This window comes from Lupinus angustifolius, chromosome LG07 (assembly GCF_001865875.1).
Source record: "Lupinus angustifolius cultivar Tanjil chromosome LG07, LupAngTanjil_v1.0, whole genome shotgun sequence".
Lineage (NCBI taxonomy): Eukaryota > Viridiplantae > Streptophyta > Magnoliopsida > Fabales > Fabaceae > Lupinus > Lupinus angustifolius.
Genome location: NC_032015.1, coordinates 18,329,141 through 18,340,172, shown reverse-complemented (window position 1 = coordinate 18,340,172; position 11,032 = coordinate 18,329,141). Strand labels below are relative to the sequence as shown.

At 33.4% G+C, this 11,032-nt stretch overlaps 1 protein-coding gene across 5 annotated transcripts; it reads right to left on the bottom strand.

The window, feature by feature from the left end:
• On the bottom strand, positions 2,568-7,798 carry LOC109352595 (auxin response factor 9-like). 5 transcript variants are annotated; one of them, XM_019594700.1, is made up of 14 exons: positions 7,598-7,798; positions 7,358-7,453; positions 6,943-6,999; positions 6,562-6,714; positions 6,378-6,462; positions 6,184-6,274; positions 5,898-6,062; positions 5,680-5,799; positions 5,479-5,551; positions 5,241-5,394; positions 5,044-5,155; positions 4,557-4,992; positions 4,229-4,443; positions 4,059-4,140 (listed from the first exon to the last, which is right to left on the bottom strand). In XM_019594700.1, the coding sequence occupies exons 1-13, from the start codon at positions 7,736-7,738 to the stop codon at positions 4,264-4,266; spliced, it is 1,863 nt and encodes a 620-aa protein (XP_019450245.1). In that variant the 5' UTR covers positions 7,739-7,798; the 3' UTR covers positions 4,059-4,140; positions 4,229-4,263. The 5 variants fall into 5 exon arrangements, with proteins under 5 accessions (XP_019450246.1, XP_019450243.1, XP_019450245.1 ...); XM_019594701.1 differs by lacking the exons at positions 4,059-4,140; positions 4,229-4,443 and adding exons at positions 2,568-2,920; positions 3,244-3,431 and having other exon boundaries at positions 4,557-5,152; XM_019594698.1 differs by having other exon boundaries at positions 4,032-4,143; positions 4,557-5,155.

Genomic DNA, 11,032 nt, shown 5'->3' with positions numbered 1-11,032 from the left:
TCGCAATTACAGATACGAAATACAAATTAAATTGTTGGATGTTTTGTAAAAAAACATGGCAAGAATGTGCAAAATTATAAGAATAACTTGAGGAAGGGACTATAACTACTAGCAGTAGATCATCCCTAATAAGGAAAGGATGAAAGATTTTGATACAATCATCAAAATTCGCGTGCCATTATACAGAATGCTATAGGGAAGATGATTGGTTCAACTAGTCTGTAGCAATGAGTGTTTGTGAAGGGGGCAAAAGGGAGACAATATACCCCCGAGGAAACTAGTTTCCAGTTCATATCACAAATCAGAAAGCACACCTGATGAATTTACAAAGACTATGACTATAAGTCAATATGGTCACGGGTTTGAGTAGTAAGACTCCTTAAAAGAGAATAAAATATTGCATGAATATTCAAATGACATGCTAAGTAAATTCTTGGGCTGAGAGGATTGCTTGTAGGGTTGGGATTTTACACTAAAAAGTGCTAGCTTATTAGTAACAACTCATTGGAATTTATGAGTATGATCACTTAGGTCACAAGTTCGAATCACGGGAAGCACCTATCAAGAGAAATAGAATATCGTAGGTTATTTAAGGTTAAAGGTTAGCATGCTAAATAAATTCATGGGCCAAAAGATACTTGTGTTGAACTATCACTATTGCAGAAAAGTCTCGTTGCTCATATGAATATCATTTGCAAAAGATCTTAGGCTCTTATTTATCCTTCACTCAGTTGCTATTAGCCCAAGCCTCACAACATAAGCCAAGCAACCCAGCATCGCAGGCCAAAAATGACCAAGCCAAATCTGACGAAATGTTGCAAGCATCGCACACATGCCTGACCGAGGAAATTGCATCAGCCACGCACCAGAACGCACAACCTGACCGAGGAAGGCACACAAACCTGACCGAAGAAATTGCATCAACCACGCACCAGAGACGCACTAACCTAACGGAGAATTCTACATCAGCCACGCACCAGAGGCGCATCAACCTGACCAAGGCACCAACTCTCCACAACAGAACCACACCAGATGTGAATCAAGGCGCAACAGACAATATGCACCAAGGCACATCAAACAACCAAGTTGGTGTACCAGATTGCCAACTTGGTCTATACACCCTTATTACTTGAGCTACAAGTTACCTTAGCCAATTTCACCCAATTCTATCTTTAGAAAGTTAGTTAATTATGTTATAGTTAGCCCTCATCAATGGGCTATTTATATGGCTTGCAATTGTATTAAAAAACATATTGTAATTGATTCTTTCATATTAGTTCATCTTTAATAATATAGAGGTGTTATTCATACTTGCACCTTGTTCTATTCTCTTCTTCTTCCCTTTGTGATAAGGGGAGTCAAATTCTTGCCCCTTCTTTTTCTGTTAGTAGTGAATGTGGTCATTTTTTATGAGAATCTCAAACTTGGAAACAGAAAAACAAGCATGGTAAAGGCATGGAAGGAGAAAACCAAACAAATATTCTTTATCTTAAAAGTGACTTTCAAGGTTTAAAGATGAATAAGAGTATGAGACTGAAGTCATAAAGAATTTCATGTTCATGACTATAAAGATTGTGAATCTGATAAGATTGAGAAAAATATCCAACCATCAAAGTTGAGGAAAAAAACTTAGTAGTTTTACCTAAAAGTTTTGAATCCATAATTTCTTTACACTTAAAAAAGTTTATTTACTAGAATAATCAAAAGATAATTCTAAATTAAGCTTTATACAACTTATAAATACTCTTCAAGAGAAGACTTAGATAGGATAAAGCAACATAACAAGGTCACTCCCATTTACACAAGCATATTACAATAAGGAAATTTGTTTGGGTCCGAACTCGACCTAATCATGACTTGATATACTCAAGACTGAATTAAATCAATCCAATATGTTGACACAATTTATAAACTTGAATATTTTACCTAACTAAATCATAAATTTAATTTATTTTTTAGTGTAATATCTATACACTGCCAAAGTGTAAAGTTTTTATACACTCACATCATCTATCATTCATTTATATTACATTTCTGAAGAGTCAATATTAATTTAACATGAATTGTGGATGATGCTGATAGTATATAAAACTCATACACCACTTCCGAGATAGTTTCTTTTTTCACATTTAAGAATTGAATGGTAAAATGGAATCATAGAATTGCTAAGTCCAAAGATCTCTGACTCAGGTCAGATAAATATGGGCCTTAATGTGGCATCTTGGAGGGTACCCCCACCCTGCCAATCTCAACCCATTTGTCAGAATAATCAGTGGTGCAGTGGACCAAGGAACATCTGAAAGATACAACTACAACAATTTAACATCATTCAAATTTGGACACACATAAAAACATGAAAATACTCATATTATCTCTTTTATAAACAAATTTAATAATTTCACTCATATTATGTAAATTAGTTAAATAATTACTATTATTATTCAACATGTGGTATATGGAAAATTGTTTCAATTAAAAGGGGTATTAGAAAATAGTAAAACTAGTTAAATTTGCTTATATTTGATAAAGAAAAGTTGATGTTTTTACTAGAATAAAGGGAGAATATGTTAAGGCCTAAATTTTTCTCTCTAGCTATTTTTATTTCACCATTTTATTCCTCTCCTTTGAAAGACAAATAGTGGTTGGAGTCTATAAATCAAACTACAATTAAGATTGTAGAATAGTTTATAAATCTTTCAAACCAACAATAGCAGCGACAACAACAACAACAACAACCGTGATCACCGACAAAAACATAAACAAGACAAGACTTTAGAATGTTCAATTCTCAGCTGTGTCTGAGCTTAATACAATTTCATCTTCTATTGAAGAAGTTAGAGGCAATTTGTTCCCTGAACTCATTTTCTTCACATCTTGGCTGCAACATATGAAGATTCTTCTCACCATATTACAGAATTCACTGCAAGAAAAACATACTAATCAACATGGTATGCATGAAAGAATCTGCATTAACAATAGTCTCAAAGTGATTCTTATATATTTGTAGCATGCATGCCAAATATACCAACAAAGCATAGAGTTCTAAATTACAATTATAAACATGTTATTTAATCATCATATTCCACTTTCTCTAAAATTGTGTATTGTATTGTTCACTATAAGGTTCTAAGCTTATATTTAAGTATTTGTTTCTAATTAACTTCTTCCCTTGTTTTCTATATTCTTATTTCCACTGATTATTGTCTCAATAGCACATATTACTGTGTATAAAGAGATACTTACGGCCACGGATCATCGCCAACGAGCATCATATCACCTTCATCATCAGTGAACACAATTTCCCACTTATTCCTTAGTTGAAGCTGACCCTTTATGTCAAACATCTTCTCCAATTCATCTATAAGTTGATCGTAACCATCCAACATGGTCAAGTCCACGGCACGACCTACTGCGATCCCCTGCATTTGAACCTTCAACACAAACAGGCTTCAGAAAATTTACTAATTATTAGGCTTTAGAGCATTAAGTTTATCGTATAAATACGAACATTTTTTTGTAGAATAAATAAAAATATGGCATGAACCTTAGTGCAACTTCTGCTACAGATTTGCTTGCTTTGAGTCTCTTTAGGAGATGCTTGCATCTGTTCCTGTTTCCTCTCTTTAGATGCCTTTGAGAGATCGTAATTATGGTCTGCATCAGTTTTGGACAAGGTTCTAATGCAGCCCTCATTCGTGATTTCGGATATATTTTCAGAATGTACACATGCTTTCTCTATAGCAGGAGAGTTCCTAGTATGATCAATAAGATCAATTCCAAACAATCTACAGCTTGTAGCAACCTCTACTTTGTTCTCCTTATCAACTTGGTCAAGCAAATTTTCATTGTTCAGTTTTTCTGAATGAGTTTTTGAATTAGGCCAAGCTGATACACTCTTGCTATCATCGGTCGGGTCCTGAAATAAATGAGAAGGAACACTGGAATGAGGAGAAGATAGCCAACTTCCTTGTGCATGATTCCTTGATATAGCATTGCAGCTGTTTTTACAATTATCAATCTGCTTATGATGCCACATATGATTACTGTCACTCCTTTTGCTTTCGGCCGTAACATTAAGTTGTGTTAAATCGGACGGTGTCATCCCAGCATCCCAGAAAGCTGAGGCAGCTGTTGTTGTGTCTACTTTGAAAGTTTTATTTAAGTGTCAAGAGTAATTAACTCAATCAATATAAATTTTTTGAAGGAACTAAAATAGAAATTTCCTCACCGAAATCCGGAATTTCACTGGGTGGTCGAGGCCTCTTATTTTTTACGACAGCTGGTTGAAGCGAAGGCGTCAGTGAACACAATTTCCCACTTATTCCTTAGTTGAAGCTGACCCTTTATGTCAAACATCTTCTCCAATTCATCTATAAGTTGATCGTAACCATCCAACATGGTCAAGTCCACGGCACGACCTACTGCGATCCCCTGCATTTGAACCTTCAACACAAACAGGCTTCAGAAAATTTACTAATTATTAGGCTTTAGAGCATTAAGTTTATCGTATAAATACGAACATTTTTTTGTAGAATAAATAAAAATATGGCATGAACCTTAGTGCAACTTCTGCTACAGATTTGCTTGCTTTGAGTCTCTTTAGGAGATGCTTGCATCTGTTCCTGTTTCCTCTCTTTAGATGCCTTTGAGAGATCGTAATTATGGTCTGCATCAGTTTTGGACAAGGTTCTAATGCAGCCCTCATTCGTGATTTCGGATATATTTTCAGAATGTACACATGCTTTCTCTATAGCAGGAGAGTTCCTAGTATGATCAATAAGATCAATTCCAAACAATCTACAGCTTGTAGCAACCTCTACTTTGTTCTCCTTATCAACTTGGTCAAGCAAATTTTCATTGTTCAGTTTTTCTGAATGAGTTTTTGAATTAGGCCAAGCTGATACACTCTTGCTATCATCGGTCGGGTCCTGAAATAAATGAGAAGGAACACTGGAATGAGGAGAAGATAGCCAACTTCCTTGTGCATGATTCCTTGATATAGCATTGCAGCTGTTTTTACAATTATCAATCTGCTTATGATGCCACATATGATTACTGTCACTCCTTTTGCTTTCGGCCGTAACATTAAGTTGTGTTAAATCGGACGGTGTCATCCCAGCATCCCAGAAAGCTGAGGCAGCTGTTGTTGTGTCTACTTTGAAAGTTTTATTTAAGTGTCAAGAGTAATTAACTCAATCAATATAAATTTTTTGAAGGAACTAAAATAGAAATTTCCTCACCGAAATCCGGAATTTCACTGGGTGGTCGAGGCCTCTTATTTTTTACGACAGCTGGTTGAAGCGAAGGCGTAGGAACAGAAGCCAGAAGAGGATCAATCTCCCAAGGTGAAATCCTATCTGGTCTTGGAACAGATGCAGGTTCATCCCATTGAACCTGGCAAAGAATGAAGAGATTTGATACATACCATGAAATCGTTTGAAATATGGTGAACAATTGCCAAGTCAAAGAAGAAAATACCTTAAGGGATCGCCATTTTGAATTTATCCAATGAGGAGAAATATCTTCTACTCCAACTATTGTGCCCGAAAATCTGATCAACAATGTATTACAAAATGAGTGATGCTACACAGCCATAATTTTGACAGAATAGAGAATGATTGTTGGATGGAATTAAGTAGTAAGGGCCATCAAATTTATGACAGAAGTAAGCTTTAGTACCTTTTGTCGGACTCGGGAGAATCATCTCCTTCAAACCTCATCTTGAACCTCAGACCAACATCAAATTTATGATTGACAGCCTCCAAATACTTGTTTACGCTTATGATGAACTGGCTCGTCCTAAACAAATGAAAAGCCCGTGTTAACAATCATACGCTAATTACTTAATGGTAACATAGACATTTTCTGGTTCCTTTTGCAACAAGTAAAAGTTCTACCTTGGCTTATAGTATACTAAGAAAAGAGTCTGAGTTGCAACAGCATGAGACGCAGTTGCAAGAACGCCTAAGTGCATGCTCTGACTGGAAATCACTGATGATGGCATGCTGTTCTGCTGAGGAGCAAGGCGCCTCACTCCAACACGCAATTCTCCGTTGTCGGCTCTAAATACAAAATCTCAATTAAAGCTTGCATAATCAAACACAATTTCTTATATGCTTCTACAATAGAAGATTTTTTGAACAATAAAAAGGAAACTAAGAAAAACAAACATCAAATGTGTACCTGAGAAATACAAAGGTATCTCCCGCAACTAATCTCTTGGAAGTCACGAAAGTACTCCATCCGGTTGTGAGCAAGTGTCGGCGAGGCTGACCTGGTTAAAAAGGAAAATACATTCAAGGGAACAACATAAGGCCACTAATAAGTATAAAGTTAAAATCACAAGGATCCAAATGAGAATTTCTCATGTCCTTTACCTCTAAATATATGCTTAAAGCGCCATTCGTAACCATGAAGATCCCTAGCAACCAATTCCTGAGTAGGGGTTGATTGGGACATGTCCTAAACAAAAACAAAACATGGCATTAGTAAACATCACTAAAGCAATCTGGTATTATAAATCATGAAAAAGTTCAATAAAAACGAAACACATAGTATTACCAAAGCCGGAAGGCATTCGGTGGCGTGTTTCCTGAGGACAGAGAAGCCACCATGGGTGCTTGTATCAGAGGCAGTTAAGACCTTGGAAAAGGAGTGAACTGTTGGTCTTGGATGCTCAGCAGGGCATGGATCAGGGCTTGTAGGCTCAGCTTGCTAAGACACTTATTCCGTTAGAAATCTAAACAATGGGACGAAAGAATCTAAAGAGATTGCAAGTTCAATTTTGGAGGGGAAGGTTTGAGAGCCATAGAATACACTTGTAAGATGCTTCTGGTGCCTTCTTTTTTCTCTTTCTTCCCTTCCAAAACTCAACTCGCAAACAGACCCTAAAAGTTGACCGTGAAAAAAATTGAAAATAGAAATGAGCAGCTACATCCTTACATTAGATTCTGGCACCAAAGTAATTTGTGCATAAACCTCATCTGTTTCTGGTTCAGCCTAAGCATATCAACATTCAAGGTAAGATTTTTGCAATTTTGGCAACCCTAAATTACATAATCAATTTTCAATCCATAGCCTAATTAATCATTTGACCATTTTCTAAGCAACCAAAAAATATTCTTTTTTAAGAAAAATGGGAAGTGAAGTTTAAAAGGAAGGAGGATCAAGGAGAAAACTACCAGCAATGATTAGAACACTTAATAGTTTATACCAAAACCAAACTATACTCTAACACTAAATAACTCCACAACCCAGATGATGATTTTGACCATTTTCTCAGAAACCAAACAAGATTCTTTCTTTTCAAGAAAAAAAGATTGAAAATATGAGAAAGTAAGATCATAGAAAAAATTACCAGTAAACGGACATTAATGACCCGGCAAAGGATCTTGGTCTGAAGTTTGAACAATGGAATCCTCTGATTTAGTTCCTGATTTGTTGATGCTTCTAACTACATCCACAACAACATATAAAGTTAGAAACTTTACAAAGAAAGAAAGAGAAAAAACCAAACATCAAATCTACCCACGAATATTTTTCACACAACCTAAGACCAAATGAAAAAAAAACATAGAAAAAACAGAAAAAAACTAACTTGTTCCATGTGTCCTTGAGGAAAATAAAAGACCCTTTGACCAACATGAGGAACATCAACATGAGGTCCTGCACATGTTTTCCATAGTTGTTCATACAACATATCATCATCATCACAAACACTAGTTTCATTCAACATCATTCACTTTACAAATCTGAATCCTAGTTAGTTTTACAAACCATAGAACATGTATTAGTATTAGTAGTATATAGTAGTAGTAATAATAATAATAATAATGATGATGAAGATTTGTAGTATGTTTCTTTTTCTTGTTTCTCTTTCTTTGTGCAAATGAAGATTACGGCGTTTGTTGGAATGAAACAACACATAACAACTCCGTTTGGCGGTGACCATTTTATAACAATACTATGTTTTGTTGTTTTATGTTAATGCTTCTCTCACCTATGTATCTCTACATTTTTAGGTGCTCTGTTTTTTACTTTAACTTTCCGATATTGCTTTTCTATTTCTAAATTTGTGTACACATGTAATATAATGATAGATTCTTTTAGTATTGATGATTGATTAGATGTAACATTATTAACCATGTGTGATCTCCGTAATGATTAGATTCCTGAAAACGATATTTGTTACATCTGAAAAAATTAGTTTCTTATCAAGTAGTGGAGAGATATATTTGATAATACCAAAAAAAGATTAGATATAACATTCCTATAGTTTCTTAATTAATGTGTTTAGAAATATTGTTATAATTTTTTTTTACATAAATTATGGATATAATTGATTTTTTAATTAAATTGTTATTACTTTCATTACAAAAATGTTTTTTCTATTTAATTATCATTCTTAAAATTCAATGTAATACTGAATACTTTTTGTAAGTTATCTCATTACCTTCATTATTATGGAGAAAAAATAATAATATGAAAAGCAATAAAAAATTTGTTAAAATAAAAATAGGAATGATTTACTTAGTTGTGTAACTATAAAAAAATAGCAATCATATGCACTTGTAATGGAAGAGATTGAATAATTAATATTATTTTAAACTATGAATACAACAATTAAATATAAATAAAAAATTTGCTAAACAAACATCGAAACAGATGAGGATTCTCTCTATTATTGAAAATGAAAATATACAAAAGAAAAAGGATGACACTCATGTTTACCCTTAAATACAAAAAACAAATGTCTTTATAATATTAATAAGATGTTGGTCTAGTGGTGTAAGGTCTCACTGGTTCCTAAGGTTGATGGTTCGATTACTACGAGTAACACTTGTTGGGAGAGGCAGCTACACATCCTATAAGGAATTAGTTTCTTACTCATAAAGGTGGAGGACACTATTTACCAAAAAAATGTCTCTCTAATAATGAGAATATTCTTTTCCATAAGGAACCTTTCATTCTATAACAAAAAGTGATTAAATATATTTTTATCCATTAAAGCTAACTTGATTTTGGTTTTAATCCTTTGAAATTTTGATCAATTTTGATATTTAAAAGTTAGGGGTGTTTATAAAAATGGGAGAGATCCACTTACTCCTCATCTTAGCCATAAATTACAAGGAAATCTAATGATTTGAATTAGTGAGTAGATATAAATCATTAGATATCTATAGAATTGATGGTTAGGATGGAGAGTAAGTTTAAAAAACTATTCGATGAAAATGCATTAGTTGAATAAGAGCCTTATTTTGATTCACATATTGACTCTAAAAGATGTTACTAGTAAGAAGAGTATAATATATATATATACATTATCGTGTAAAGATTTTTACACATACACTATATTATTTACTTTTTATTTTGATTATTTGCTGAACAGGTAATGGTGATTAAATATGATGATCGATGATTTAGTGACAATGTATAAAACTCATACACTATCAGTGCATATATTTTTATTTAAAAATAATCCTACAAAAAGAAGGGTTTAGGGTTTCGAATAGTATAATATTTATATATTGTCGTGTAAAGATTTATACACATACACTACATTAGGGTGACCAGGACCCGACTCTATCTGCTCACTCCATACGACCCGATTTTGATCGAGTCCGAATAGGTTAGGTTTCACCTGGTCTAGGACTGGGTTCGGGTTCAAATATTAGACTCGTACACTATTTAGGGCTAGTAGGGATCAAACATGATCTATCCCGACCATCTCATGGTCACTCACTCACCATGTTTTGTATATGTCTCTATCAAATGTATATAAAGTAATGTCACATTTTTTATCTCGAAATGATCATTGATTCTCTATTTTTTCACATTTATATATGATTAATAATATATGTATGTATGTCATTTTATATGTCAAATTACATATTCATAATAATAAATAATATTGAGAATACTTTATCTAAAATGAGTATGCATTATATTTAATCGGGTCTAGAGTCGAGTTTAAAGGTTGACCAGGTCGATATTTATGATCAAGTTAGCGTTAGATCTAAGGCAGAGTCTGAGTTCAAAAAATGATCTGACCAACATTTAGGTTAGGTAAGGACAAGTTTTAATTCGTCTTAATTCAACCAATATTCACCCTACTATATCATTCACTATTCATTTTAATTATTTTTAATAGACAATATTAATTAAATATGATGACCAATAATTTAATTAACAATGTATAAAATTCATACGCAATCAGTACATATATTTTTATTTAAAAAGAATCCTATAAAAACAACTTGTACTAAACACATTATTGGGAACATTTGAGGTACTTAATTTGTGACGATAATACCCTTACATATATGACATGTAGAAGCGCGTGTAATGGCAGGACAGTAATAATGATATTGCATGAATGGTACGGCGCATTGAGATGCGTGAGTTAACGGTAACGATAACGGTAACGGACCCGTCACGTGAATCTTTCACCGTTTTATGTCTGCTTCGTAGCAGGCAACAAGATTTGTTCAACTTAACCCGGCAGTGGCACTTTAGTAATTTAATTATTCTTCTATTAAGGTTATTTATTCTCCCAATATTTATTCTTTCCTTCATATATTGTACTTTATATATATATTTTTTGAGGGGTATATTATGAATCAAATTTTGACCCTGATAAATGTTGATAATTATCAACCATGCCATTGCACTTTACACTGTGGGGCCCGATTAAGCACATGGAGTATATATTTTAGGTTTTGTCACCGACTTACCACATCACATCATCGAAAACTTAGAAGTAAATGAGATTATTTTTTGTTAGTTGATATTTTCTAACTCTTTTAAGATAAGGTATAGATTAGTTTAGTTAATTAATATAGATAGTTGAAAGAGTATAATTGAAAAACTAATTATATCACTCACACTTAAAATTATATTAATTGTAAGAGGGTGATTGAAAAACTAATTACTATTCTTTTCTTCAATTTTTAAATGAACAAGTAGATGGAAATAATTATTTCTCTCTAATGGAGAGTCAATTAGATATTTTTCCTATAAATTTTTATCATGA

Coding starts and splice junctions, on each gene's coding strand:
- LOC109352595 (XM_019594701.1), bottom strand. CDS start 7,738: ATGATGTTGAATGAAACTAGTGTTTGTGATGATGATGATATGTTGTAT. Junction 6,715..6,942: donor CTTTGGTGCCAGAATCTAAT/GTAAGGATGTAG, acceptor TAAGTGTCTTAG/CAAGCTGAGCCTACAAGCCC. Junction 5,552..5,679: donor TCTCCCGAGTCCGACAAAAG/GTACTAAAGCTT, acceptor ATTGTTGATCAG/ATTTTCGGGCACAATAGTTG.